The sequence below is a fragment of the Symphalangus syndactylus genome, chromosome 9 (genome assembly GCF_028878055.3).
Source record: "Symphalangus syndactylus isolate Jambi chromosome 9, NHGRI_mSymSyn1-v2.1_pri, whole genome shotgun sequence".
Lineage (NCBI taxonomy): Eukaryota > Metazoa > Chordata > Mammalia > Primates > Hylobatidae > Symphalangus > Symphalangus syndactylus.
The window spans coordinates 59,015,001-59,042,372 of record NC_072431.2 but is presented as its reverse complement, the minus strand read 5'-3'; the positions used below and the strand labels follow the sequence as shown (position 1 = coordinate 59,042,372).

Sequence of the window (27,372 nt, the reverse complement as noted above, 5' to 3'; positions counted from 1 at the left end):
GTCATCCAGGCGGGCTTCCCGGAGGAAACCGGACCGCCAGGGAGGCCGCGGCCTCGGTCCCAAGGGTCGCGTGTCGCGGGGACGGGGGAGGTGGGGGAGAGGGAGCCGCTCCGGGGCCGACCCCGCCCGCAGCTGGGGGGCCCCGTCACGTGACCAGCTGGGCGCCCGGGTCACGTGCCGGGGCGGGAACGGGGGAGCTGTCGGGGGCGACGGGCGTCCGGGCAGTGGCGCGCGGGGCACGCGAGCAGCGCACGAGGAGAGGCGGCGCGGGCCGGAGCCGCGGAGGGAGGCGGCGGCGGCGGCAGCGGAGGGGGCGGCCCCGCGTTCGCGTCACGTGGTGTGAGGCGGGCAGCCATCTTGCTACAAACACAAACACAGAGGAGCGGCCGCCGCGGGAGCGCCAGCGCCCCCTCCCCCGCCGCAGCCGCCGTCCCTGGCCCCCGCCCGCCGCGCGCCGCCCACGCCCCGGGACCGGACCCTCGCGCCGCCCGCGGTAAGCGCCCGGCGGCCCGGTGGCCCCGCGGCCCCCAGCCCGCAGCCCGGCCCCGGGGCAGGCCCGCCCCCGACGCCGCGGCGGCCGCGCCGAGCCCGCGAGCTAGGGAAACGCCGGAGCCAGCGCGCGGGCCGCCAGCGAGGACCCTCCCCCGTCTCCTCCCCGAGGCCGCCGCCGCCCGGTGCGTCCGCCAGCCCTCCCGCTCGCTCCGGCCCCTCCCCGCCGCCGGGACCCTCCCCCAGAGCCGGCCAGCCTCGGGGAGGCCCCGGGAGGCCGGCGCCCGGCTTAGGGGGCGACTGCTCGCCCCCCTCGCACCTGGCGCCCCTCCCTGAAGGGCACGCCGTCCTCCCGGGCCGGCGCGCTGCCTTCCACCCCCGCGCTCCTAACGGTCGCCCCCGGGCCCCTGCCAAACCCTGCCCTGGGCCGCCTGGGGGCCCCCAACCCTAGCGTCCTAGGGTGGCCGGGCCCCGCGCTTCCCAGAGTTGTCCCTAGCGCGCCTTTGGGTTCCCCTCGGAACGAGCTGGGCCTTGCGGTTCACCAAGTGCAAGCGTTCCACGACTTTGGCCAACATGGAAGCCTTCCCCTCCACCCAGGCACCTCGCCTAGGTCCTCCTCACCTCTCTTTCCTTTCGCTCCGGCGATCTTGGTGCTGGGTCATTGGGGTCTCCTTCTTCCCAGTTGCTCGGCCGCGGGAAACACCTTCCTTAGCAGAGACTGCTTGCCCTCCCCGTCCCAGGCCAGGCCCTTCCCAGCTCATGCCCCTCGGTGCAGCAGCTCTCTGGCCACAGCTCTCACACTTTGCCTTAAAAAAAAAAAAAAAAAAAAAAAATTCCGAGTAACTTTTTAAAAGCCCCTCGTCTTTCTTCTCTGTTATACAGTCATTACTCGCATTCCCGGTTAGATTCCAGGTCTGTTGCATCCCAGTGCTAGGAATTAGGAGATGCTACATAAAGACTTGTTAGCTGGATTGGATTTTTTTTTCCAGCCACCCAAGCCTTACTTCTCTCCTGCCTCTCAAAGTGTCGTTCTGGAAGATCGTCAGCTTTCCCACCCTCTTCTGCACTGCCCCTTCGAGTCTATATAGCAGTTTCAATTTAGAACCCCGCCAACCCTCGCCTTTGGCATGGAAACACCATCGGTGGTACCAGTAAGGGTCTCTCCTTTGCTGCCAACATGGGGGATTTGGGTTCTTTCTCCTTCCCATCTTTCCTGTGCCCTTTGCAGACCTAGGCTAGCCACCCTCCACCAGGCTAGCCAGCTCCGATCTGATTTTCTTAGATTGTAGGTGTTGGTCCCCCAGCGGTCTGTCGTGCCATTGGGAAGGATTTGAGGGTAGACCTGGACTTGGTGTCCCTGCCATTGCCTGGGGACCAGGGGCCCTGAGGGTCCCATGTGGTGGTTAGTCAAGTGAACCGTGTGCTTAAACTTCTGGACTAGCTTTTTCTGCTGCTGGACACAGTCGTGTTCGTGATCTGATGCGTTAGCCCTAACTTTTACATCTGCTATTGGAATTTGGGAATTGAAGAAAAATAGCCCACTTTAGAGGAGAGAAGATGAGAGGAGGCGGCTAGATGAAGGATGTTGAAAGTCTAACAAATGTAAAATGGCTTCAAACTCACAGAATAATGCTTGAGAGTTTGGGATGGTTACTGCCACCATGCGCACCTCCAGTCTTGCATAGAGTGTCAAGGATGTCGAGGGGCACGCTGTCGGAGCAGCTTCCTCCTTGTTTTCCCTGGCTGGAGCCCAAGGCTGGGCAAGTGGGCAAAAGGGATCACAGGAGGTAAAGAGTGAAAATCCTTTGAAAACTGTTAACTTGTAGACAATTGCCAAGCGGTGGTGTGATTTGCTGGGATGGCTCAGAGATGAGAGAGCTGAGATAACCGACCAGCCGCGAGGAATGCGGGCTTGCATCTCTTTTTTAAGCCTCAGCGTCCTCACCCTACCACGCTTGGAGAATCTCCATCCTGAGAAAGGGCCAGGTCCCCTCCAGCAGGCCTGGCGCTGGGCGATTGTTCCAGTGTTGGGGAATTGGGAACTGTGCTTCTGTTTAAGTGGCTGTGTTCTGTGCCAAGGCACAGTGCTCCGTGTTGGAGCTAATTTTAGGGGTGATGGAGTGAGGAGATAATGTACTTAGCTGAATGTGCACTGGGACCGCCTGTTCTCCGTCTTTTCCTTCTCTCTTGAGTTCTGAGCCCCAGAGAGCAGGCTCCCTTCCCGCGCGCCCCGGCGCCTACTGGAGCACCCGGGCCCAGCGTGTCCTCGCCCCTTGTCTCCGGCAGGGGGCAGTCTTTCAAAAGCATTGATTCAGATGCTGGGGGAGTGAGGGTAGACAGGCCCGAGAAAGAGAAGGGGTGGGGAGGGGGCGAGGAGCCGAAGTAGGCCGAGGCTTGAGGGCAGGGCCAGGGCGGGGGACAGGCTGGAAGGGGCCTGTGAGAAGGAGACCCTGAGCTGAGAAAGCTCAGCCAGGTAAGCTGAGGCGGGCAGGTGGCAGTACCCCAGTCCCCGCCACCTCCTGCTCTTGTCTTCATTGGACAGGGATCAGATGCCTGGCTTTGAGAGCTTGCAAAAGACAAACTTAGGCAGTTTTTCTTAAAACAAAACAAAACAAAACAAAAACTATTCTTTTCTCAAAGATTTCCTCCTGGCAGGATTTCAGATTTCCCTCGTGGGACAGTGTAATTAGGGAATGATGTCCCTGCTGTTCAGAGAGGAGAATGATCCAGCGTGCACACACCTGGCTTCCCTTGCCTTCCCCTTGGCCCAGTAGACCCCCAAGGGCTCTGCCCATGCTCGTGGCGCAGAGGAGGGCGTCTCAGCACTGGCGCGCTTGGTATCTGGAGTCACATAGCTCTTGGCTGTGGGGCTGCCCTGTGCACCCCCTGCCCAGTGGTGACAACCCAGTATGTCTCTAGACTTGGCCAAGAGCCCCCTGAGGAGCAGAGGGGCCCCCAGTCCAGAACCTGTTGGAGGGTGGGAGCCCCATGGTGGCCTGCAGGTGTGCCACTAGTTCCTTTAGTCCAAGGAAGGGGCCAGGCACCACCAGCTTCCGGCACCAGATCCTGCTGTGGAGGTGCCTAGAGAGTTAACCTCACTCTCTTGGTTTCTTCCCAAGAAGGTGGGTGGCATGGGCTTTTTCCTGCTCTGGGCCTGCTCTCTCCCCTGTCTTGGTGTCGCTGTCCTCAGGCTGCATGAGCCACTCCCCCTTTGTGTGCCCCTTGCAGCCAAGACAGCCAGGATGGATGACTCGAGCCAGAGGCACCTAGGAGAGCTGCCCTTGCTGCGCCTGGCAGGGGGTAGTGTGAGGCCATCGCTTTAAAAAAAATTTTTTTTTTTTTTTTTTTGAGACAGAGTCTTGCTCTGTTGCCCAGGCTGGAGTGCAGGGGCGCAATCTCAGCTCACTGCAACCTCCGCCTCCTGGGTTCAAGCGATTCTCCTGCCTCAGCCTCCCGAGTAGCTGGGATTACAGGCACCTACCACCAGGACTGACAAATTTTTGTATTTTTAGTAGAGACAGGGTTTTGCCACATTGGCCAGGCTGGTCTCAAACTCCTGACCTCAGGTGATCTGCCCGTCTCGGCCTCCCAAAGTGCTGGGATTACAGGCATGAGCCACCACGCCTGGCCACTTTTTCTTTTTTAAAAAATGTTCAGAATTGTTTCTGTAGAGTCGTGGTCTTGTTTTGTTACTGAGGCTGGTCTCGGACTCCTCTCTTCAAGCCTCCCACAGTGCTGGGGTTATAGGCATAAGCCATTGTGCTGGCCAGGTGGTCCCTTTTCTGTTCTACTCTCTCCCACCCTCATGCCTCCAGGATGAGCTTCTGGCCTTCTAGAAGGAATGAACTGGAGGAGGCTCAAAACGGCCTCTCCTGAGGCTGGTTTGAAAGAATGTGGGGTGTTTTTCTTGGAGTGGGGAAAACTTAGGTATGCGGTGGTTCTCTCCAGATACCTTTTGTTCCCTAAAGCTATTTTTAAAAAGTGATTATTCTGGTAAAATATACAACAAAATTTGGAGACTTTAACTGTCTCTAACTGTGCTGTTCTGTGGTACTAAGTACACTCACATTGGTGTGCGGCCATGACCACCAGCGGCCCCGGGATCCCCTCCTCAGTTGAGGCTCTGGACCCTTCAGCAACAGCTCCCTGTCCCCTCAGCCCCTGGTGGCTGCCCTTCTACATTCCTGCCTCAATGAGTGACTGCTCTAGAGACCTCATGAAAGAGAAGTGAGGGGTAGCTCTCCTTTTTTGGCTGGTCTGTTTCTCTTAGCGTCATGTCCTCAAGGCTCATCTAGTCCCCAGATTGCTATAGGAGGCCACCTGCAGTCAGTGACAGGCTGGTGGCTTTTCGTGGCGTGGAGCACACCACCACTGGAGCATCCAGCCGAGGCTGAGGAAGGAGAGGTCCCGGGGGAGGCCAGCCTGGCCCTGGGTTGCCTCTGAGCCCTGTGTTTCCCCCTGGGGTGCCTGGGCTCTGAGCAGGCCTCGGCTTGTCGTGGACTGCTGGCTCAGCTGGGGCTGATGGCCTTTCCCCCTCAGCACCCTAGTTGAACCCCCCTTCTTCTTTCCCAGACTGTGGCATCCGGGAGTTGATGGGAGCTGCAGCACCAAGCCTGGCCAGCCTCCCTCCCAGCCAGTGACAACACCGCAGCACCTGGACCCCGCCCACCCGCCTGAGTCCTCTGCCCGGGGCCCCAGGGATGCGCCTCCTCCTGAGAGTCCCCTCCGTCGTCCCTTAGAGGAACAGGCTGCCGCCGTGCCCCCACCAGCCTCCATTGCCCTGACCTTATTTCCACCTGATGGTGCCAGAGGCTGCTTCCCAGCCGGTATCCTGAGATCCTGGTCCCCTTGGTGGCTTGGTTGTTTGAACCTCCATTATTGATTGGGGGCGGTGGTCTGAGTGTGATTCCTGTGGGGGAAACCAGCCCGAGGTGCCTTGGCTCAGGCTTGCCTGCCTGGAGTCCTCGTCATGTACCCGTCTGTGGCCCTAGAGTCACCTCCTGCTCCTTTTCACTGGGTTTCTCCCCAGAGCAAGCCCCTGGATTTGGGCTTCTGAGCAGCCAACTGTGATTTTTTTCATGAGGGAAAGAATTTTGCTCCTAGATTTATTTCTAATCCTTCTCTCCATAACTGACCTTTTCTCTGTAAGCTGTTTGTGGCTTTAGTGGGTTTTTGCTTGCTTGCTTGTTTTTGTTTTATCTTTGCCCTGAACGTCCATCCTGGCCTCGGCTGCCTCCGTCCCCGAGTTCTGCACTGCGCCTCCTGTCTCAGCCTCCCAGAGAGGGTGGTGAGGGTGCTGATGCCCAGAGACACCACCCGGCGAATGGACCTCTCCTGGCATGCGGGGCAGGGCAGGGCTGCCGGCAGAGCCATGTCCTGAACCCTACCTCCTCCCCCCGCTCTCCTTAAGGGTCTTTCCCAGATGTGAAGGTCCCTCCCAGGCTCTACTGAGGCTAGACCAATTCCCAGTGGCTTGGGGACCCTCGTTCACTCCAGCACCAGCCTCTGCCCTCCTGCTTCCTGGGCCAGGCTGCCAGGTGAGCCCCGGGCCAAGGGAGGTTGCCCTGTGGAGACCGGAAGGACTCGAGCTTCCCATCTCCTCGCCTCCCCCAGGTCTTTCACCGTCTGGACTCATCTCTGGGTAACTCATGGTGTGAGTGGCCACGTGGCTGGCTCAGGTGAGTCCTTTTATATCCCAGGTGACCCACCGGCTAGTCCAGGGCCCATTGTCGTGCCCACCAGGATGTCCCCCATGGTGTCCTCCTTGTGCTTTAAAGGTCTCCTTCGTGTGCTGTTCTTCATGGCCCCTATTCCCCACAGGTGTTTGGAGAGTGAACGCCAGGTCCCCTCCTCCCCACCCCGGCCTCTCAGAAACACGCCCAGCCCCACGATGGCAGCAGAGACACTCAACTTTGGGCCTGAGTGGTGAGTCACGTGTGCGCCTCGCTGCCATGGAGATTCGAGAAAGCACAGTCCAGGCTGCCCTGACCTCTGTCTTCTCTCTGTGTCGTGTCCAGGCTCAGGGCCCTGTCCGGGGGCGGCAGCGTGGCCTCCCCACCCCCGTCCCCTGCCATGCCCAAATACAAGCTGGCTGACTACCGTTATGGGCGAGAGGAAATGCTGGCCCTTTATGTCAAGGAGAACAAGGTGGGTGCGCGGGCGAGGGGGGTTGGCGGTGGTAGCCTCTGCCTGTGGAGGGGATCTGGCAGCATGTGGTGTCTTGGCTGTCCTACCCCACCGCCAGGTCCCGGAAGAGCTGCAGGACAAGGAGTTTGCCGCGGTGCTGCAGGACGAGCCACTGCAGCCCCTGGCCCTGGAGCCGCTGACTGAGGAGGAACAGGTGGGACCAGGCCAGGAGCTGAGGCTGCGGGAGCCCGGGAGGGGAGGCCATGGGTCGGGCTAGGAGGAGAGGGGCCAGCGCTGAGGAGACAGGCCGGGAGGGTGCTGTGGGGTGGGGGTGGGGGTGGTCGGGTGCCTGGGTCCTCACTCCCGCCCCTGGCTCCCTCCTCAGAGAAACTTCTCCCTGTCAGTGAACAGCGTGGCTGTGCTGAGGCTGATGGGGAAAGGGGCTGGCCCCCCCCTGGCTGGCACCTCCCGAGGCAGGGGCAGCACGCGGAGCCGAGGTAGAGGGGTGATGGCGTGTCCTGGGGACGGGCAGATCTGGGGCCCTGACTTCGAGGACGTGCAGCAGGTTTCAATGTGCATCTGGCCTCTTCTCTAGGCCGCGGCCGTGGTGACAGCTGCTTTTACCAAAGAAGCATCGAAGAAGGTGATGGGGCCTTTGGACGAAGCCCCCGAGAAATCCAGCGCAGCCAGAGCTGGGATGACAGGTGGGGCCAGGAGGGGGCATGGCGTAGAGCAGGGCAGGCCAGGAAGGGGAGGCCTGGGTCCTGTCACTAGAGGGTAACAGAGGCCCACCAGATAAGCCCTGTCAGAGATGCCTGTGCTCCTGACCCCTAGTTTCCTTTGTCTCCTCCCTCCCTCCACTGCCTCAGGGCACAGTGGACAAGGCATGGGGCGGTCGCACAGGGTGGCAGGGGAGGCTGTACTGTTTCTGACCCACACGTTTCCCCTGCTGCAGAGGCGAGAGGCGGTTTGAGAAGTCAGCAAGGCGGGATGGAGGTACGAGGCTGCTGAGGGCGGCGGCCAGGGCAGCGGGGAGGACCAAGATGGGTGGCCCAGTATGGGGGTGTTTATTTCGGAGGTGCTGGGGGCAGGAGGGCCTGGAGCTGGCCCCACACGTTTCCTGAGGGTCCAGGCACCATGCTGCCTTTCTGATAACTGCCCCTCTGTTCCCATCTCCTAGCACGATGTGGGTTTGAGGAGGGAGGGGCTGGTCCAAGGAAGGAGCACGCCCGCTCAGACAGCGAGAACTGGCGTTCCCTACGGGAGGAGCAGGAGGAGGAGGAGGAGGGCAGCTGGAGGCTCGGGGCAGGGCTCCGGCGAGATGGCGACCGCTGGCGCTCCGCCAGCCCTGGTGAGATTGGGGCCCGGTAGCATTGGCGGGGGCAGTGGGGAACAGGAACCATAATGAGAGGGTGGGCTCCTGTAGCCATGGGGAGGGAGCAGAGGCTAGCTGGTGTGGGAGTGGCCGGGACAGCAGCCCTGGAGGTGCTCCATGAGCTGCAGCAGAGGGGGCCGCCGGCTTTGCTTGGGTACCCACTCTTCTTCTCCCTGATTTTTCCTGCGCAGATGGCGGTCCCCGCTCTGCTGGCTGGCGGGAACATGGGGAACGGAGGCGCAAGTTTGAATTTGATTTGCGAGGGGATCGAGGAGGGTGTGGTGAAGAGGAGGGGCGGGGAGGGGGAGGCAGCTCTCACCTGCGGCGGTGCCGAGCGCCTGACGGCTTTGAGGAGGACAAGGATGGGCTCCCAGAGTGGTGCCTGGACGATGAGGATGAAGAAATGGGCACCTTTGATGCCTCTGGGGCCTTCTTGCCTCTCAAGGTATCTGTGAGGAGGCGAGGGTGGGAACCTGCCCTTCCGGGGTCCTCTTCCTCCCCACCCACCCAGCTGTTCTCTGCTCCCCACCCCGGCCCCATGCAGAAGGGCCCCAAGGAGCCCATTCCTGAGGAGCAGGAGCTGGACTTCCAAGGGCTGGAGGAGGAGGAGGAGCCTTCCGAAGGGCTAGAGGAGGAAGGGCCTGAGGCGGGTGAGCCTCGGGGTGCCCAGCGGGCCTGGGGCCGGGCCGGGTGGGCACTGGGGTTCTTTGCCAGGCTGGGCACTGGCTACCCACCTACCTGTAGGAACAGGCTACTTAGAACTGGAAGAGTGCTGAGAGGTAGGGAGGAACCAGGGGGTAGCAGAGCCGTGTCTTCAAGGCAGTGTACCAGATAGAAATCAGGCGTAATCAAAATGACCTTTGAAAGTCCCTTGAAGAAACTGTAGAACCTGGAGTGAAGTCTGCGGTGTTGTGTGGTGGTGTGCGGTGTTGTGATACGTTCCTGCCATGTCTGGCAGCATGGAGTCGAGGGTCGGCACCACATTCCCTCCGCCGTTAGTTGAGTTGACCCAAGTGAAGTGGAGGACTCGGCCCAAGAGAGTGTGACCCGTGGTTCCAGCTACACTCAAGGGCTTGTGCTAACTTGCGTGGCAGGCCCAGCCCTTGATTCTGAGCTCTGGCCATCTCTCTCTTCTAGGTGGGAAGGAGCTGACCCCACTGCCTCCTCAGGAGGAGAAGTCCAGCTCCCCGTCCCCACTGCCCACCCTGGGCCCACTCTGGGGGACAAACGGGGATGGGGACGAAGCTGCGGAGAAAGAGCCCCCAGCGGCCGAAGGTAGGAAGGGAGGATGGCCTACCTCCCGGGTGCGCTGGGGCTGTGGGAGAAAGTGCTCCCCTCGTGGGGGTGGGCACACAGGGCATTCACATTGAGGAGCCATGGCAAGAGCGTGGTGTTCTGGAGTGAGAGCAGGCGGAGGCTATCTTGTCTCCTCCCTGCCCTTCCACCTCCTGTCTCATGCCTTCCAGATGATATTCGGGGGATCCAGCTGAGTCCCGGGGTGGGCTCCTCTGCTGGCCCACCCGGAGATCTGGAGGATGATGAAGGCTTGAAGCACCTGCAGCAGGTGTGGGGGGCCTGAGAAAGCGGGAGGGACCCTTCCCACTTCTCCTGACCTCTTGGCCCCAGCCCCGGCCCCAGCTCAAGCTCCATCCCCATCCCCATCCCCATCCTGATGTTGCCAAGATTGGTAGCTGAGCCTTTCTTTCTGGGCATCCAGGAGGCGGAGAAGCTGGTGGCCTCCCTGCAGGACAGCTCCTTGGAGGAGGAGCAGTTCACGGCTGCCATGCAGACCCAGGGCCTGCGCCACTCCGCAGCAGCCACTGCCCTCCCACTCAGCCATGGGGCTGCCCGGAAGTGGTTCTACAAGGACCCACAGGGCGAGATCCAAGGTACCTGTATGGGATGGGAGGGCTGCTCAGGGCCGTTCTGGTTCAGAGTGTCTCCAGCATACCCTGTGACCCCAGTGGTTCTCCGCTCCCTCGCTCCCTGTCCAGGCCCCTTCACGACACAGGAGATGGCAGAGTGGTTCCAGGCCGGCTACTTCTCCATGTCGCTGCTGGTGAAGCGGGGCTGCGACGAGGGCTTCCAGCCGCTGGGCGAGGTGATCAAGATGTGGGGCCGCGTGCCCTTTGCCCCAGGGCCCTCACCACCCCCACTGCTGGTGAGCTGCTTCTCCCCTGCATGGAGGGACAGGGTGTGAGGGGTGCGGGCAGGAGTCCAGCAGAGTCCCCTCCTCCCTGCTGCGGGCACTGGCCGAGCTCTCACCTGAGCAGGGAAACATGGACCAGGAGCGGCTGAAGAAGCAGCAGGAGCTGGCCACGGCGGCCTTGTACCAGCAGCTGCAGCACCAGCAGTTTCTCCAGCTGGTCAGCAGGTACGGGGGGCCTGGGGTGGGCTGGGAGAAGGCCCGGCGCTGGCTCTGTGGCCCACCATCTCCACTGTCCCATTTGCAGCCGCCAGCTCCCGCAATGCGCGCTCCGAGAAAAGGCAGCTCTGGGGGACCTGACGCCGCCGCCGCCGCAGCAGCAGCAGCAGCTCACGGCGTTCCTGCAGCAGCTCCAGGCGCTCAAACCCCCCAGGTGCGTGGTGCGTGCGAGCCCTCAGGATACAGGGTGGGGGGCGGGGGCAGACCAGAGATGGATTTGGGGTCTTAAGAATCCACAATTTGCTCCTCAGAGGCGGGGACCAGAACCTGCTCCCGACGATGAGCCGGTCCTTGTCGGTGCCGGATTCGGGCCGCCTCTGGGACGTACATACCTCAGCCTCATCACAGTCAGGTGTGTGGCCTGCCTGGCCCCCCCACCCCCAAGGCAGTCTCCGGGTGAACTGGGGTCTGCTCCCCACCCTCACACGCCACTAGCTGCCATTCTGGCTGGGGAGTCCACTGCCACGGTTGGACTAGATCAGTGGGCCCGAGTGCCCACCTGCAGCCGCCTTTGCCCCCCTGCCCCCTGCAGGTGGTGAGGCCAGTCTTTGGGACATACCAATTAATTCTTCGACTCAGGGTCCAATTCTAGAACAACTCCAGCTGCAACATAAAGTGAGTGGGCATTCTGGGGCTGAGGCCCTGGGAATGAAGGGTGGACCGAGGCAGGCCCCAAGCTGTCCCCCGCAGCTCTCCCCTCTGATCGGCCACTGGGCTCAGTTCCAGGAGCGCAGAGAAGTGGAGCTCAGGGCGAAGCGGGAGGAAGAGGAGCGCAAGCGCCGGGAGGAGAAGCGCCGCCAGCAGCAGCAGGAGGAGCAGAAGCGGCGGCAGGAGGAGGAAGAGCTGTTTCGGCGCAAGCAGGTGGGTGCTGCCGAGTCTCAGCTGGCTGGGGGGAGAACCCTCGCCAGGTCCTCTCACCGTGTACCCGTCTTAGGTGCGGCAGCAGGAGTTGTTGCTGAAGTTGCTACAACAGCAGCAAGTGGTCCCTGTGCCCCCCGCACCCAGCTCCCCACCCCCACTCTGGGCTGGCCTGGCCAAGCAGGGGCTGTCCATGAAGACGCTCCTGGAGTTGCAGCTGGAGGGCGAGCGGCAGCTGCACAAACAGCCCCCATCTCGGGAGCCAGCTCGGGCCCAGGCCCCCAACCACCGAGTGGTGAGCAGGCCGGGAACCTCCCGGGCGCCCCCCTACACAGTTTCCAGGGTGGCACAGGGAGGGAGATCACTGAACCCAGACTTGTGCAGCCCAAGCCCCAGCCCCTCCTGTGATGGCAACAGCTTTTGTGGCCCTCACCTCACCCCTCTCCGTTTGCCGCCTAAACAAGCCTCCCCGTCTGCTTTTCTGGGGTGCCTTTGTTTGAGCCACTCTGATCTTCTGCTATCTGTAGCAGCTTGGGGGCCTGGGCACTGCCCCCCTGAACCAGTGGGTGTCTGAGGCTGGGCCACTGTGGGGCGGGCCAGACAAGAGTGGGGGCGGCAGCAGCGGCCTGGGGCTCTGGGAGGACACCCCAAAGAGCGGCGGGAGCCTGGCCCGTGGCCTCGGCCTGAAGAACAGCCGGAGCAGCCCCTCTCTCAGGTGGGCGTGGCACCTGGAGGCTCCGGGATGGCCCTGGGAGGGAAGGTGGCAGACCCCCCCCCCACCCCAGCCAGCTGATTTCCAACCCTGACTCACCCACCCCCTTCAGTGACTCGTACAGCCATCTATCGGGTCGGCCCATTCGCAAAAAGACAGAGGAAGAAGAGAAGCTGCTGAAGCTGCTGCAGGGCATTCCCAGGCCCCAGGACGGCTTCACCCAGTGGTGCGAGCAGATGCTGCACACGCTGAGCGCCACGGGCAGCCTGGACGGTGGGCAAGCGGCTCCAAGGAGGTGGGCGGGGCCTGGGACTCCAGAACCGGCCAGGGGGCCCTGACAGCCCTCGCTCATACTGCAGTGCCCATGGCTGTAGCGATCCTCAAGGAGGTGGAATCCCCCTATGATGTCCACGATTATATCCGTTCCTGCCTGGGGGACACGCTGGAAGCCAAAGAATTTGCCAAACAATTCCTGGAGCGGAGGGCCAAGCAGAAAGCCAGCCAGCAGCGGCAGCAGCAGCAGGTGAGGCAGCTGGCACCAGCAGCTGGGGAGGGCTTGCCTGGCGCCTCCTGACCTTCACCCTCCTCTCCGCTGCCTTAGGAGGCATGGCTGAGCAGCGCTTCGCTGCAGACGGCCTTCCAGGCCAACCACAGCACCAAACTCGGCCCCGGGGAGGGCAGCAAGGCCAAGAGGCGGGCACTGATGCTGCACTCAGACCCCAGCATCCTGGGTGAGCTGGGCTGGGGCAGGAGCGGGACTTCCTTGGCACAGGGCAGGAGGAGCCCAGGAGAGAGCTCAGACGCAGCTTCTCCCCGGCTTCAGGGTACTCCCTGCACGGATCTTCTGGTGAGATCGAGAGCGTGGATGACTACTGACCAGCCCGGACCCCCAGCCCCTGGGCTGTAGGCCAGGGCAGCCACGACGGCGTGGACCGAGGGTCCCAGCCTGCAGGCTCCCCGCAGGGAGCAGAGGAAGAGGCAGGGGCGGGGTCCCCAGCACTTGTTACAAACACACGATGCACCTTAACTCACCCACCACGAGGCACTTTACAGACTGGGGGAGGGGGTTTTTCTTTTTATTTTTTTTAATTTTAAGCGACTTTGAAGAAAACATTAGGAGAGGCAAAAATATTGTTAAAAACTAGACTCTAAACACCCCTTCCCGCTGTGAGGATAGTGGGTGTGACAATGGAAGGTCCACAGAGGTTTTTGTTCTTTGGTTTTTTTTTTTTTTAAGAAAAAAGATGAAAAACGAGAAAAAAATGGTTAGGAGGCTGAAAGAAAAAACACACTGTTATTTTGGGGCAGTGGGGACACAGGCCCCATGGACCTGTCCTGCCTGGCCCCCAAGGCCACACTTACCCCCCAGAAGGCGGGCCATGGGGTAACTGGAAGCCGGCGGCCAGCAGTTTGCACAGGAGGCCTGTCTGAGCCCCGCCCGCTGGACCCGCTGTGAGCAGCTCCTGTCACCGGGGCTGGCTGAGGTGTCCAAGGTGGGGCCAAAGTAGCCCCTTGGTTTCGCTGCTTTGGGGTACAGTTGCACAAATTGGACGAGTGGCCCCAGCTCTCTGGCTGCCATCTTGTGCTGGCCGAGGAGTAGACGGGAGGGGCCGGGCCATGCCAACCTCTCTGGCTGGCAGGGTGGGGCAGCTGGACTCTGGCCCTGGTGAGGGGCGTCTCCCACCGCTGCCATTTTGGGGGACACCCTGGGTTTGAACCTGAAAGCCCCAGCTCTCTGCCTTGCCACGTGAATGTATTCTTTGGGCCACAAGCCCCCGCCTCACCGCTGCCTGGCTCCTGCCTCACCCCTGTGAGCAGCGGGGGTGGATGATTGCTCCGGAGGCTGCAGAGAGAAGGCTGAGCTGTTTCTCCAGTGAAGGGGGCAGGAGGAGGAGCCTCAAAGGCAAGGAGTGGGTGGCTTTGGGCTTAGGGTTGCAGTGGAGGGGCTGCCGCCTGGGGCCCCAACCTATAGCCAGCTCGTGAGGTGTGGACCACCTGACCCCTCCACTGACCAAATGGGAGAGGAGCGGGTGGCCTCCCGGGTCTGATATGATGCGCTTTTTACCGTTGGGTAAGGTTGGGGTGAAGAGAAGCGTGCAGCTCCTGGGTCAGAGGAGGCTGCCCCTTCTATTGCTCACCCACTTCTTATTCCTAGTCTCCTACTTGGGTTCGTCTCCGCCCATTTTGGGTTTTGTAACAGTTTTGTCTTTTGGGTTTCTCATCCAGCTCCTCCCATTGACCTCATTGCTCAGAGTGCAGTATTAGGGCAAGGCTTCGCCACTGCCTCCCTCCATGAATGTATTTCTCCCTCCTGCCCTGGGGACATGGGGAGTGGCCCGTTTCTTTTCCCATCTAGTCCCAGAAAGATGGTGTTTGGTTTTTTGTTGTTGGGGTTTTTTTTTTTTTTTTGCACCAAAGTGGCAACTAGGTCAGTGTTGGGGGATCAAGCTGGCCTCAGGGTGGGGGGCCCCCACCTGCCTCTCCCTGGTTCCCACAGTGTTAGCGTCCCTGAAAAGACAATATTCTCTCTAAAGCAATAAGGGGTGACGGGCCGGGGGGAGTGTTTGCTGCTGCTGGCCCCCAGCTCCCCTTCCCTCTCGCCAGGTGTGGGGGAGACTCCTGTTGTGACTGAATGTAACCCCCCCACCCCTGCCGCAGCCAATGCAGGGGAAGGGGGACACTCTTCCTGTCTCTTCCTGCCCCTTCTCCCCAGCTAAAGAGACTTTGGACTTAGGGGGCCCATGAGCCTGGAGAGGCCTTAACCCTGTGAGGAAGTATAGGGGGAGCCCTCTCCCACCCCCATCCCCTTCTGAGAGTGGTCAATGTTTACAAGCCCCTGAGCCCCCCTGCCCAGGGACTCAGACCCTGTTGCTGTCCTTCCCCGGCCCCGGTCTTCCTGGGCCCTCGCTGCTCCCCTGCCCTTCCTGGGGTTGGGGTGGGTGCAGGGGTCACCGTGTTCCCTGTCTGCCTTGTACCCACAATCTTCCCTGCCCCCTCTCCACCCTGTGTGACTTCCCTCTCTTTTACCTGCTCCTGTAAATACTCCCTTCTCCCAATAAAACTTGGTGTGTGTTCTCCCGTTCCGCCTCCGCTGCTCGTTATCTGGGGAGAGCCATAGGGATGAGTGGCTCTGCAGAGCTGGGAACTAGAAGCTCCGAGCAGGGCCCCCCTGGTCAGACTGGCTCTGGTCAGCAGCCTGACAGGAGAAACCACGGTGGGGGCTGCTTATCCCAGAACCTCTGGATGGAAGGTTCTGGGCTGGGGCTTAAGATTTGCTCTGAGGGAGAGTGGGGACCCCAGCCCCAGCCCCAGCTGCCTGGCAGGCCCCATACCCTCCCCACCACCCACCCCCTCAGCAGCCCTCAGGCAACAAAGTCCAGAAACAAGGAGAACACAACAAGGGCAGAGACCAGGTACAGAGTTGGAATTGGCTCCTTTATGGAAAAACTGAAAATATAATAAAAATTAAAATAAAACCAGTTTTAAAAAAGCCAGCCCCTGGGGTTTCCACCTCCTGCCTCTGGCCCTCCAGAGGGGTGAGGCCCCAACCCCAGGGCAGCAGAAGGATGAGGGCCTCCTGCCCCTCCTTTTCCCCCATTCCATCCCCTTCTTATCTCCACAGTGGGGGCCCCGGGAGGAACCAAACCTGGGTGGGAGGGCAGGGACCCAAGGCCCCGTGGCCCAGGGAAGGGGGCTGGGAGTGTGCCCAGCCCCGCAGCCCTGGCCTGTAGTGTGGGCGTGGGCAGGGCCCCTCCCAGCCTGGGCCCAGCGGGGGTGGGGCCGTTAGTTCCAGATCTTGAGGAAGGAGTCCCAGGAGCCCGTGGCCACAGCCATGCCATCGTCGGTGACCCCAAGGCAGCTCACGCGGTTGTCGTGGCCAGCGAGGACCCCTGTGAAGAAGGGAGAAGTCAGAACCCATTTGGCCTGGGCTCCAGGTCCTCGCCCGCCAAGCCTGGGCCCCCAGCTGTCACCTGCACGGTCGCCCTTCATGGCATCCCAGATGTTGCAGTTGAAGTCGTCGTAGCCAGCGAGCAGCAGCCGGCCGCTGCGCGAGAAGGCAACAGAGGTGATGCCACAGATGATGTTGTCATGGGAGTACATGAGGAGCTCCTGATCGGCCCGCAGGTCGAAGAGGCGGCACGTGGCGTCGTCAGAGCCGGTGGTGAAGGCGTAGCCGTTGGGGAAGAACTGCACGACACGGGACCGGGATGGGGTGAGGGCGAGGGGCAGGGCCGGGAGCCTGGTGGGGAGGGCCTGGCCCAGCTCGCCCCAGAACTCACAGCCACTGCATTGATGTCGGATTCGTGGCCGATGAAGGTCTGTCGGCACATGGAATCCCGCACGTCCCACAGCTTGATAGAGGCATCACAGGCGCCTGACACAAACGTGCGGCCATCGGGGGCCAGGGACAGGGACATCACATCCCCACTGTGTCCAGCAAAACCCACTGTCTGCTGGCCTGTCTCAATGTCCCACAGGGCACTGGAAAGGTGACAGGAAGAAGGAAAAGATAAAGAGACAGGGCGAAGAACAGAGTCCCTGTTCTCCCCGCCCCACCACGTGAGCCCAACCCTGTGGAAGGGTCCGGGGAGGCTCTTCTCAGAGCCTTAGGTGGGGAGGGGATGCATCCCTCCCTGACCACCTTAGTGCCCACCAGGAGAGGGAGGCTACAGTGCATGCTGCGTGCTGAGCACTGGGACAGTGGCCCCTGAGGCAGGAAGTGTGGGTTTGCCTAGACTGCCCAGCCCTGGCAAAGCCTCACCAGGTGGTATCCCCAGAGCTGGTGATGATTTGGTTGTCATCCAGGAAGCGGCAACATGACAGGTACCCTGGGGAAGGAGCTGGTCAGCCAGGTCTCCACACAGAGGGCAGTGCACCCCCGACCCCAAAAAGGGCCCGAACTGGGCCAGGCCCCTCACCAGTGTGGCCAGGCAGCTCCCGGCTGACCCTGACATTGCCCTCGCGGGTCTTGAGGCTGTAGATGGAGCAGATGTTGTCCAACCCCCCACAGGCCACAAAGTTCCCTGAGGGCGCGTAGGCACAGGTCATGACCCAGGAGGAACGCAGCGGGATGGCGTGGACCTGCGGAGCAGGGGCAGCGCCGGGGTCAGAGCCAGCCAGGGCTCTGTGGCCCTGCCCAACCCCGCAGCCCGTGCCACCCTACCTTGTTGGTGGTATAGCTGTCCCAGATGATGAGCTTCCCATCCTGGGAGGCGCTGACCAGCAGCCTGGTAGGAAACGGTGTAGGGAGAGCAGAAGGGTGGCATGAAAACAAGACACACCCCCTTCCCATTGGGTGGGAGAAGGTAGGGTCTCTCTCTGTTGTCCAGGCTGGAGTGCAGTGGCACCATCACAGCTCACTGCAGCCTGGAACTCCTAGGCTCAAGCGATCCTCCCACCTCAGCCTCCCCCGCATAGCTGGGACTACAAGGCGAGCACCACCACACCCAGGTCATTTTTCAATTTTTAGTAGAGACAGGGTCTCACTATGTTGCGCAGGCTGGTCTCAAACTCCTGAGCTCAAGTGATCCTGCCCTGGCCTCCCCATGTGCTGGGATTACAGGCGTGAGCCACCTGAGGGACAGTCTCCAGCTGCAGCCCACAAGTTCTCACCAGCATGATCCTGCCTGTCCAGATCTGGCGGGCATGTCTGGGAGTCACCATTTTTCCAGACATACTCTGGGTATTCTGGTGGCCTGCTCACCCCGCCAGATCTGAGGCTGCTCCCACAGCCTGCTAGAAAGTCGGCCCACATTGCCAGCCCACGCACAGACACACCTTGAGTCGGTCCCCCAGTGCATGGCATAGATCTTTGCCAGGTGCCCACGGAGGGTCCTCCGGGTCCTCATCTGGATTCTCCCCACTGGGTCCAGCCCAGCTGTGATCTGGAGATAGAGACAGAATGGGCTCGGGGAGGCCCAGGCAGCAGGACTGCAGAGAGCAGCGGCCTCTGATCCTTGCCCCTCCAACGCTAGTTACCCCCTGGCCACCAAGTGCCCTCACCTGGGTCAGTGTTGAGTCCCCACATGCTTTTCGGGCATCCTGTAGGGGATGGCAGAGCCAGAGAGACGCGAGAGAAGACAGGTTGGGGAGGAAAGGGAGAAAAGAGAACAGAAGACAGGAGTGGACAGGGTCAGATTCTGAGCCATTAAGGGGCCCTCCCTCCCCCTTCCCCCACCAACACCCTCACCCAACCCGGTCCAGGGCACGGGGCGGTATACACATGAATCGCCCGCCCCGCACCAGGCCCTCACCCGGATCTGGTTCCGGAGCTGCTCGGCCTCCTGTCTCAGTTGCTCCAGCTCACTCATGGCGCCGGGCCCGTGGGGCGGGGTTGGGGGCGGCTGGGGGCCGCGGGACGGGGGCTGGGGGAGGCAGCTCCTGGCCGCTGGCCCGAGGCCTGGGGGACGCAGGGCTGACGTCAGGCCCGAGGCCGCCGGGGAAGTGGGGAGAAAGGCGGGGTTGCAGCGCGGCCCGGAAGGGGTAAGCAAGGGGAGGGGGAAGGGGCGGCGCGGCCGCCGACCCCGGGCACAACCAGGGTCTCCGGCACCAGAGACGTCGCCGACTAAGAGCCGACTTCCCCAATCTTCCTCCCGCCCCCCGGAAACGGAGCGGGAAGTGCAAGAGGAAGCGCAGGGGAAACCCCTCCCTCGGACACAGCCCGGGCAGGACACCCGCGGCAGGAACTGGGAGGGGGGGGTGTCCCTTCGAAAACAGACCTGGCGTCTGCCCCAACCCGCACAGGCACCGCCCTCCAAGCACCTAATTTTAAAAGGGGCGGTGCCTCTTGAAATTCACCCCACAAGGCGCACACCCTCCACACACACCCCCAGCTTCGACGGTGGCGGGTGGGGGGGAGAGACCAGAGGGGAAAGCTGGGCTGTTCGTGGGGTTGCCTAGGCAACCGTCACCCGGACCGAGAGCACCTCATTGGTGAAATGCCCCCACCCTAGCCCCGTTGCCAAGGCAACCGCATCCACGGCAGAGACCTGTAGGGTGGGTGACCCCACCCCCGGCCCCATCGCCCCCGCCCGACCCAGCCTCCCGCCCTCCCCAGAACCGGCCCGGGTGGCTGTTTACAGGATTTGGGAAAAGCCGATTGGGTGCTAATAGGTTCTGGACGGCTCACCCCGGATAATCCCCGGTCCGGCTGCGCCCCATTAGCCGTACGCCGCGGGTGGGGGTGACAGCGGCGGGGAAGGCAGCCCCGAGCCGCTGCTCCCTCCAGCGCAGAGACCGCCCGCCCCGCCGCGCCCGCAGAAAGCCCGTGGGAGCCCCTCTCGAGTAATTACGGCTCCGCAACGAGGTCCCCGGCCCCGAGGCGCGGAGCTGCTCTCTCCCAGGCGCCGGCGGGCGGCCCCAGGCGGCCTGGCCACGACGCCCTGGACACCCGGGGGGCCCAGCCCGCAGGCTCGGCGCCCGGGCCCCAGGGGCCTGGCTGGCTCCGCTCCGGGAGCCTGAGTCCTTCCCCGCCCGCGGGACACCTGTGCGATCCGGCCGTACACACAGCACTTGGCCGGCCCAGGCGTCCCCCACCCAGCTCCCACTTCCCCCAGGCGGAGGGCGTTCCTCTTCCCCACTGACATTTCCCCTCCTTGTAAGTTCAGCTTTCTACGCCAGTGCCAAGGGGTGACCCTCAAAATCGAGGGTGGGGGGCGCGGGCAGAACTCCTTACTCTACCCAACCCCCAGGCCCGCACAAAGCCTCTTCCAGCTACTAGCAGCCCAGGCCTGGCGGCACCGCCGGAGGCCCAGGGCAGAAGGAAGCAGGGCTGGAGGAAGAACCCGGGGGCGGGGACGACGCTCTCAGTCCTCGGTCCCCATCACCCCCAGGGCCCTCAGCAGCCCCCAGACTCTAGGGATATAGCAGCTGGGGCCCATAGAGAAATGGGGGTGCCACCGCCTCCGCAGGTCTGGCGGGGCCCAGGAGAGGTGAAGGGAGGGTCCCTGGATCTGGCAGCTGGAAGGCGCGGGCTGGTGCGGCGCTGCGAAGCGCAGTGGGCCTGGCCCTCCAGCCCCCACGACCTCCATTTTGCCCAAAAGAAAGCTGGGCGGGGGGCGGGCGCAGGGCGCCTGGGAGCTGGGCTTGGGGTGAGGACCTGTAAAGGGAATAGGGCGCCGAGGGCTCCGGTTTCGGGGAGTGGGGCCAGAAACCACGGGCAGCACCCAAATCGGGGGTAGGGCGGAGACGAAAGGAAGGGTGGCGCGCGGCCTTGCCTACTTCTCCCCGATTTTGGAGTTGTGCAAGGCGAGAGCTAGCAGGGGTGCGACAGTGGAGGACACGAGGGGTGGTCCCCGGGGGCAGGCGGGAGGGTGGCGGTGGGGAAAGGGGGCGGGGCGGGGCCTAGAGGAAGCCCGGAATTTAGCCCCCCAACTTCCAAGGGAGCAAGAGGCAGTCGGGGCGGGGCTGGGCTGGGGTCTGGGGTCGGGCAAAAACTTCGCTGATGGTGCGGGGAAGCGCACGCACGGTGGGAGGCGAGGGTCCCCCCAGTTCCCCTTCCGGGTTTGGGAGCGACGGGGCCAGAAGGGAAGGGAGGGGAGGTCTGGGGAGTTACGTCCGCTCCCAGGAGGCCAGCCCGGGGAGACCGAAGGAAGAGAGGTTCCCCTGGGGGAAATTGGGGCTGGGGGGCGCGAGGATTCCTTTTGCCAGCGGAGGTACCTGTGGCGGTGGAACTCTGCGGCGGGGGGTCGCTAGCGGAGCGCGGGCGGCGCTGTCTTCCTCCGCGGCGGAGGCGGAGGCGGCGGCGGCGGCGCGGATGGATTTCCTCAGTGGCACCAGCCCCGCCGCCAGCGATGCCTCCCCAGAGCGGAGGGATCCCGCCCGCCAGTGACGCGGCTGCCGCCGCCGCGCCCAGGACCCGGCTGGGCGAGACCAACTGCCTCGCACTTGGGGGAATCCAGGAGACAAAACCCCACGAGGGGGCAAAGACGGGCCCAGTAGTTCCCAAGGATCTCACGCACGCTTTGTGGACGCAAACCGTACTCAAATAAAGGGTTTGCTTCACGGAAAGCAGTAAGACATCCCCCCTCTGGGACTGGAGGAGGTGGTACTGGCACATGAGGAGGGTGAGACCGCTCGCTGGTCACGTGATCAGCCTCCCGCCCCGCCTGGATTGGGTGGCCCAGACTGGGAAGGGGAGTTCGTCGCCCCAGTTCCCGGTTGGGCCACGCCCCGGCCCTGAGGAGGCCACGCCCCTCATCAGGGGGCGGAGCTAAAGCGACCTGGACGGGGCTCGCCTCGAGGCGGCTGGAAGAAGCAGCGCGATTCCGAGAAAGTCCCCGAGCCGGAGTTGGTAGGGGCTGATGCGGGCGCCCTGGGAATGTCATGAGAAGGGTCGTGTCCAGGCATTTCCTCAGCCTCGCCCACTGGGCCTTTGTAGACCCCCTTTCAGGGCTTGCCACTGAAATAACATTTATTGAGTTCCACACTTTTTTTTTTTTGAGACGGAGTCTCGCTCTGTTGCCCAGGCTGGAGTGCTATCTCGACTCACTGCAACCTCCGCCTCCCGGGTTCAAGCGATTCTCTTCCCTCATCCTCCTGAGTAGCTGGGACTACAGGCGTGTGCCACCACACCTGGCTAATTTTTTGTATTTTTAGTAGAGACGGGTTTCATGGTGTTAGCCAGGATGGTCTCGATTTCCTGACCTCGTGATCTGCCTGTCTCGGCCTCCCAAAGTGCTGGGATTCCAGGCATGAGCCACCGCGCCTGGCCCCACACTTATTTTTTAATTGCAGTACAGTAACGTGGTTGTAGGTCACTGCCACCTCAATCTCCTGGGCTCAGGTGATCTTCCTGCCTCACCCTCCCTAGTACCTGGGACCACAGGTGTGCCCCAGCCACCATGCCCAGCTAATTTTTAAATTTTTGGTAGACGTGGGGTCTCGCTATGCTGCCCAGGCTGACATATGTTAAGTCTCACAATACTGGGAAATTAAGTGCTAACATTCTCCCCCATTTTCTTTCTTTTTTTTTCTTTTCTTTTTTTTTTTTTTTTTTTTTTTTTTTTGAGACAGGGTCTCACTCTGTCGCCCAGGCTGAAGTGCAGTGGCATGATCTCAGCTCACTGCAACCTCCACCTCCTGGTTTCAGGCGATTCTCCTGCCTCAGCCTCTGGAGTAGATGGGATTATAGGCGCCCGCCACCATGCCCAGCTAATTTTTTTTTTTTGTATTTTTAGTAGAGATAAGGTTTCACCATGTCGGCCAGGCTGGTCTCAAACTCCTGACCTCAGGTGATGTGCCCGCCTTGGCCTCCCAAAGTGCTGGGATTACAGGCGTGAGCCACTGTGCCCAGCCTTCTCCCCATTTTCTAATAGTGGAAAGAGACCTGATGCTGCAGAGTTTAGAATATGAACCCAGGCAGCCAAAACTTTACTGTGCATTCCAGTATATCTGTACGAGTCTCTAGATGAACCCCTTCCTCCAGGGACCTTGCCTGTAAAGGGACAAGAACGTAGGTCTAGGCCTCAGTTTCCACATCTGTTAAATGGGGGTGTTGACAGCATCTGCCCTGCAAGTCCCAGATTCTTACTGAGAACACCATCGATTGTGGAAATGCTTTGGGAAGTTCAAGGCAATGAATAGCCTTCACTGAATCCTTGTAATTTGAAAGTATCAAAACACGCAGCCATAAGAAAGAACGAGATGGGGCTCACGCCTGTAATCCTAGCACTGTGAGGCCGAGGGGGGTGGATCACTTGAGGTCAGGAGTTTGAGACAAGCCTGGCCAATATGGTGAAATCCCGTCTCTGCTAAAAATACAAACATTAGCTGGGCGTGGTGGCACACGCCTGTAATCTCAGCTACTCAGGAGGCTGAGACAGGAGAATTGCTTGAACCTGGGAGGCGGAGGTTGCAGTGAGCCAAAATCGCACCACTCACTGCACTGCAGCCTGGCAACAGAGCAAGACTTCAACTCAAGAAAAAGAAGAAGAAAGAAAGACGAAAGAAGAAAAAGTAAAAGAAAGAAAAGGAAGGAAGGAAGGGAAGGAAAGAAAAAGGGAAAAGAAGAGAGAAAAAAGAAGAAATCATGTCCTTTGCAGCAACATGGATGCAGAAAAGAGAGAGAGAGAGAAAGAAAGAAAAAGAGAAAGAGGAAGGAAGGGAAAGAAAGAGGAAACAAAAGAAAAGAAAAAAAGGAGAAATCATGTCCTTTGCAGCAACATGGATGCAGCTAGAGGCTTTTATCCTAAGTGGATACATTTTTGCAGGAACAGAAAACCAAACACTGCATGTTCTCACTTATAAGTAGGAGCTAAACACTGGGTACTCATGAACATAAAGATGGGAACAATAGACACGGGGGATTACTAGAGGGGGAAAGGGTTGAAAAACTACCTATTGGGTACTGCACGCCGGGTGACAGGATCAATTGTACCCCAAACTTCAGCATCACGAGATATACCCATGTACGTGTGTACATTCATGTGCACATGAATCAGAATCTAAAAAGATGAAATTGTATTTTAAAAAGTATGAAAACATGCTCTTCATTTAGTCTCTGTGAAAGACATTACAAATCGCTTTTCAAAAACAATTTTTTCTTTTTCTTTTTCTTTTTTTTTTCTGAGATGGGGTCTTGCTCTGTCAACCAGAGCTGGAGTGCAGTGTCACAATCTCGGCTCACTGCAACCTCTGCCTCTTGGGTTTAAGCGATTCTCCTGTCTCAGCCTCCTGAATAGCTGCAATTACAGGAGCATGCCACTTTTTTTTGCACTTTTAGTGGAGATGGGGTTTCATGTTGGCCAGGTTGGTCTTGAACTCCTGACCTCGTGATCCGCCCGCCTTGGCCTCCCAAAGTGCTGGGATTACAGACGTCAGCCACCGTGCCCAGCCTACAATTGGTTTTTCCAAATCGAATATGTTATGAACATAGTAGTTGTCTTTGTAATGGGTACACACACTCACACACTCAGAATGATCTGCCTGGTGGGGCAGGGAATAGTAAACATGCCAAAGGGAAAATGAAAAAAGAATCCTGTAGGTTTTCATTATTGTAGGCAATTATGTCCATATCACTTACAAAGCTATTGCCAAATCTGTCTAAGGAAGCAGAGTTTGAAGGTGGGCGGGGGTGGACATCTGGGAGAAATTCCACAATGGCATAACAGAGCTCTCAATATGAGAAACAAAAGCCCAACTTTTTTTAAAATAAAATATAAACAATCATATTCGTAGTTAGGTGCAAATTCTATTTATGCATACCTGCCAATTCAGTGACATATAAGCAATAGATAATAGATGTCAACTACACATGAGAATTTGGGAGGGACCTCAGAGACAATTACGTTGATTTCCTCAATCTGTAGATGGCCACGGTGACTTCCCTAAAGTCACTTAACAACAAGCAGCGCAGGACTACAGCACAATTTTGTCAATCTCAAGAGGGCATGTGTGCTGCTTCTTCTGCTTTGGTTTCTGTGCTAATAAGCTTTCCTGTTTTAACTCATTCCGTTGATATTTACTGAACCAGATGATGTATCAGGCACTGCCCTAGGCAATGAGGATGCAACCTTGAATGACAGGTGCACCCTCCTCATGGAGCTTGCAATCTATAGAGGAGGCAGATGGGCATTGAAATATGGATTAGGGTCAGGCGTGGTGGCTCACACCTGTAATCCCAGCAGTTTGGGAGGCAGAAGTGCGCGGATCACTTGAGTCCAGGAGTTCGAGACCAGCCTGGGCAACATAGCAAGACTTTGTTGTTAAAAAAAAAAAAAAAAGAAGAAGAAAGAAATACACGATGGCGTGCGCCTGTAGTCCCAGCTACTCAGAAGGCTGAGGTGGGAAGATGACCTGAACTCCTGAGGCAGAGGTTGCAGTGAGCTGAATTTGTGCCACTGCACTCCAGCCTGGGTGACAGAGCCAGGCCCTGTCTCAAAACAAAACAAACAAACAAAAACGAAAAAATAACATTGCTTGGCCTGGAGGTATTGTTTACTTCGAGCAGAACATTTGAGATGGAACATATTCTGGGAGGAAGATCAACAGTTTAAGATTGGGAAGTTTAAGGTTTGAAGTGCCTATGGAGAAAATTTTTTTTGGTGTTTTTGGTTTTTTTTTTTGAGACAGGGTCTCACTCTGTCACCAAGACTGGAGTGCAGTGGCATGATCACAGCTTGCTGCAGCCTCGACCTCCTGGGCTGAGATGATCCTCTCACCTCAGCCTCCCCAGTAGCTGCAACTACTGGTACACACCACCATGCCTGGCTAAATTTTTGTATTTTTTTGTAGAGACAGGGTTTTGTCATGTTGCCCAGGCTGGTCTCGAACTCCTGGCCTCAAGCGATCCGCCAGCCTCAGCCTCCCAAAGTGCTGAGATTACCGGTGTGAGCCACTGCACTCGGCCAGATCTTGCTCTGTTGCCCAGGCTGTAGTGCACTGGCGCAATCTCGGCACACTGCAACCTCCGCCTCCTGGATTCAAGTGATTCTCTTGCCTCAGCCTCCTGAGTAGCTGGGACTACAGGCACGCGCCACCAGGCCTGGCTAATTTTTTGTATTTTTAGTACAGACGGGGTTTCACCGTGTTAGCAAGGATGGTCTTGATCTCCTGACCTCGTGATCCACCCGCCTCAGCCTCCCAAAGTGCTGGGATTACAGGTGTGAGCCACTGTGCCCAGCCTCTTTTTTTTTTTTTAACTTTCATTTTAGACTCACGGGGTACGGGTGCAGGTTTGTTATATGGGTAAGTTGTGTGACACTGAGGTTTGGAATATGATTGATCCCATCACCCATGTAGTGAGCACAGTACCCAGTAGGTAGTTTTTCTTTTTCTTTTTTTCTTTGAGACAGGGTCTTGCTCTGTTGCCCAGGCTGGAGTGCAATGGCACGATCTCAGCTCACTGCAACCTCCACCTCCTGGGTTCAAGTGATTCTTCTGCCTCAGCCTCCAAAGTAGCTAGGATTACAGGTGTGCATCACCACACCCGGCTAATTTTTGTATTTTAAGTAGAGATGGGGTTTCGCCATGATAGCCAGGCTGGTCTTGAACTCCTGGCCTCAAGTGATCTGCCTGCCATGGCCTCCCAAAGTGCTGGGATTACAGGCGTGAGCCACCATGCCCGGCTCCATTAGGTATTAATAGTTTTCAACCCTTGCCCCCTCTTCTTTCTTCTTCCCCCTAGTAGTCCCCAGTGTCTATTGATGCCATCTTTATGTCCATGAGTACCCAATATTTAGCTCCCGTTTACAAGTGAGAACATATGGTATTTGGTTTTCTGTTCCTGCTCTAAATTCATTTAAGAGAATGGACTTCAGCCGCATCCATGTTGCTGTAAAAAACATATTTCTTTGTTTCTTCATTTTGTTTCTTTTTATGGCTGCATAGTATTCCATAACATATATGTACCATTTTCTTTATCCAGTCCACCGTTGATGGGCACCTAAGCTGATTTCATGTCTTTGCTCTTGTGAATAGTGCTGCAAGGAACATACGAGTGCATTATTTCTTTCTGGTAGAAGGATTTTTTTTCTTTTGGGTAAATACCCAGTAATGAGATTGCTGGGTCAAACTGTAGTTCTATTTTTAGTTCTTTGAGAAATCCAGGAGAAATGTTTAATAGGTGGCTGTAGACACAGTCCTGGAATTCAGCAGAGAAATCTGGGTTGGAATAGAGCCCCAGGAGTGAGTGGCACATTCTAGCAGATGACGTCATAAAGAGGTGCAGGGAAAAGACAAGATGGCCTAAGACCAAGCTCTGAGGAACTCCGACATTTAGAGGTCAGGTGGAGAACAAGTTGCCAAAGGAGAAGCCGGCGAACTAAGAAGAAAATCAGGAGGATGCGGACTTCTGGAACCCAAAAGAAAGGAGTGTTCCAAAAAAGGAATGGGAAACTGTGCTGAAGGCTGCAGAGACATGAAGCAAGCCTGCCCTGAGAAGTGTGCAGAGGATTGGGTAGGAGCCACTGTAGCTCTTCCTACAGCATTTGCAATGGGTGAGTGAGAAATCACGCAGTGGAGAAAAACAACGTGGACCAGACTTTGGGTATCTCAGCTTGGCTGGGGACCATGTACAAAGCTGGTGCATCAGTGAGAAGAGGAAGTGGAATCAAGATAGTCGGGGTTTTTTAGGCTGGGCGCGGTGGCTCATGCCTGTCATCCCAATGTTTTTGCGAGGCTGAGGCAGGAGGATCACTTGAGGTCAGGAGTTCGAGACCAGCCTGGGCAACATGGTGAAACCTCGTCTCTACTAAAAATACAAAAAATTAGCCAGGCATGGTGGCTAGTGCCTGTAATCCCAGCTACTCAGGAGGGAGGCAGGAGAATTGCTTGAACTCAGGTTACAGGGAGCCAAGATTGCACCACTGCACTCCAGCCTGGATGACAAGAGTGAAACTCCATCTAAAAAAAAAAAAAAAAAAGATATGTATATTTTTTAGGCTGGGT

At 58.9% G+C, this 27,372-nt stretch overlaps 2 protein-coding genes across 10 annotated transcripts; one reads left to right on the top strand and one right to left on the bottom strand.

Annotated features, from left to right (window-relative positions):
* The first annotated feature begins 196 nt into the window (after positions 1–196).
* On the top strand, positions 197–15,064 carry GIGYF1 (GRB10 interacting GYF protein 1). Of its 9 annotated transcripts, none has more exons than XM_055292620.2 (27): positions 197–493; positions 5,062–5,315; positions 5,900–6,026; positions 6,103–6,167; positions 6,310–6,414; positions 6,507–6,636; positions 6,734–6,829; positions 7,001–7,112; positions 7,211–7,319; positions 7,571–7,611; positions 7,796–7,966; positions 8,182–8,435; positions 8,535–8,640; positions 9,128–9,265; positions 9,457–9,554; positions 9,708–9,879; positions 9,985–10,151; positions 10,264–10,364; positions 10,444–10,569; positions 10,667–10,767; positions 10,948–11,030; positions 11,136–11,276; positions 11,350–11,568; positions 11,801–11,988; positions 12,098–12,258; positions 12,345–12,508; positions 12,587–15,064. In XM_055292620.2, the coding sequence occupies exons 5-27, from the start codon at positions 6,380–6,382 to the stop codon at positions 12,890–12,892; spliced, it is 3,219 nt and encodes a 1,072-aa protein (XP_055148595.1). In that variant the 5' UTR covers positions 197–493; positions 5,062–5,315; positions 5,900–6,026; positions 6,103–6,167; positions 6,310–6,379; the 3' UTR covers positions 12,893–15,064. The 9 variants fall into 9 exon arrangements, with proteins under 9 accessions (XP_055148595.1, XP_055148593.1, XP_055148592.1 ...); XM_055292618.2 differs by having other exon boundaries at positions 5,062–6,026; positions 11,804–11,988; positions 12,587–12,716; positions 12,792–15,064; XM_055292617.2 differs by having other exon boundaries at positions 5,062–6,026; positions 12,587–12,716; positions 12,792–15,064.
* A 335-nt stretch (positions 15,065–15,399) lies between these two features.
* GNB2 (G protein subunit beta 2) lies at positions 15,400–21,072 on the bottom strand. The gene is made up of 10 exons (XM_055292625.2): positions 20,644–21,072; positions 18,240–18,385; positions 17,989–18,027; positions 17,764–17,870; positions 17,150–17,213; positions 16,905–17,067; positions 16,748–16,814; positions 16,266–16,467; positions 15,957–16,173; positions 15,400–15,875 (listed from the first exon to the last, which is right to left on the bottom strand). Exons 1-10 carry the CDS (start codon positions 21,041–21,043, stop codon positions 15,769–15,771), a joined length of 1,512 nt encoding a protein of 503 aa, XP_055148600.2. The 5' UTR covers positions 21,044–21,072; the 3' UTR covers positions 15,400–15,768.
* Positions 21,073–27,372: the final 6,300 nt, after the last annotated feature.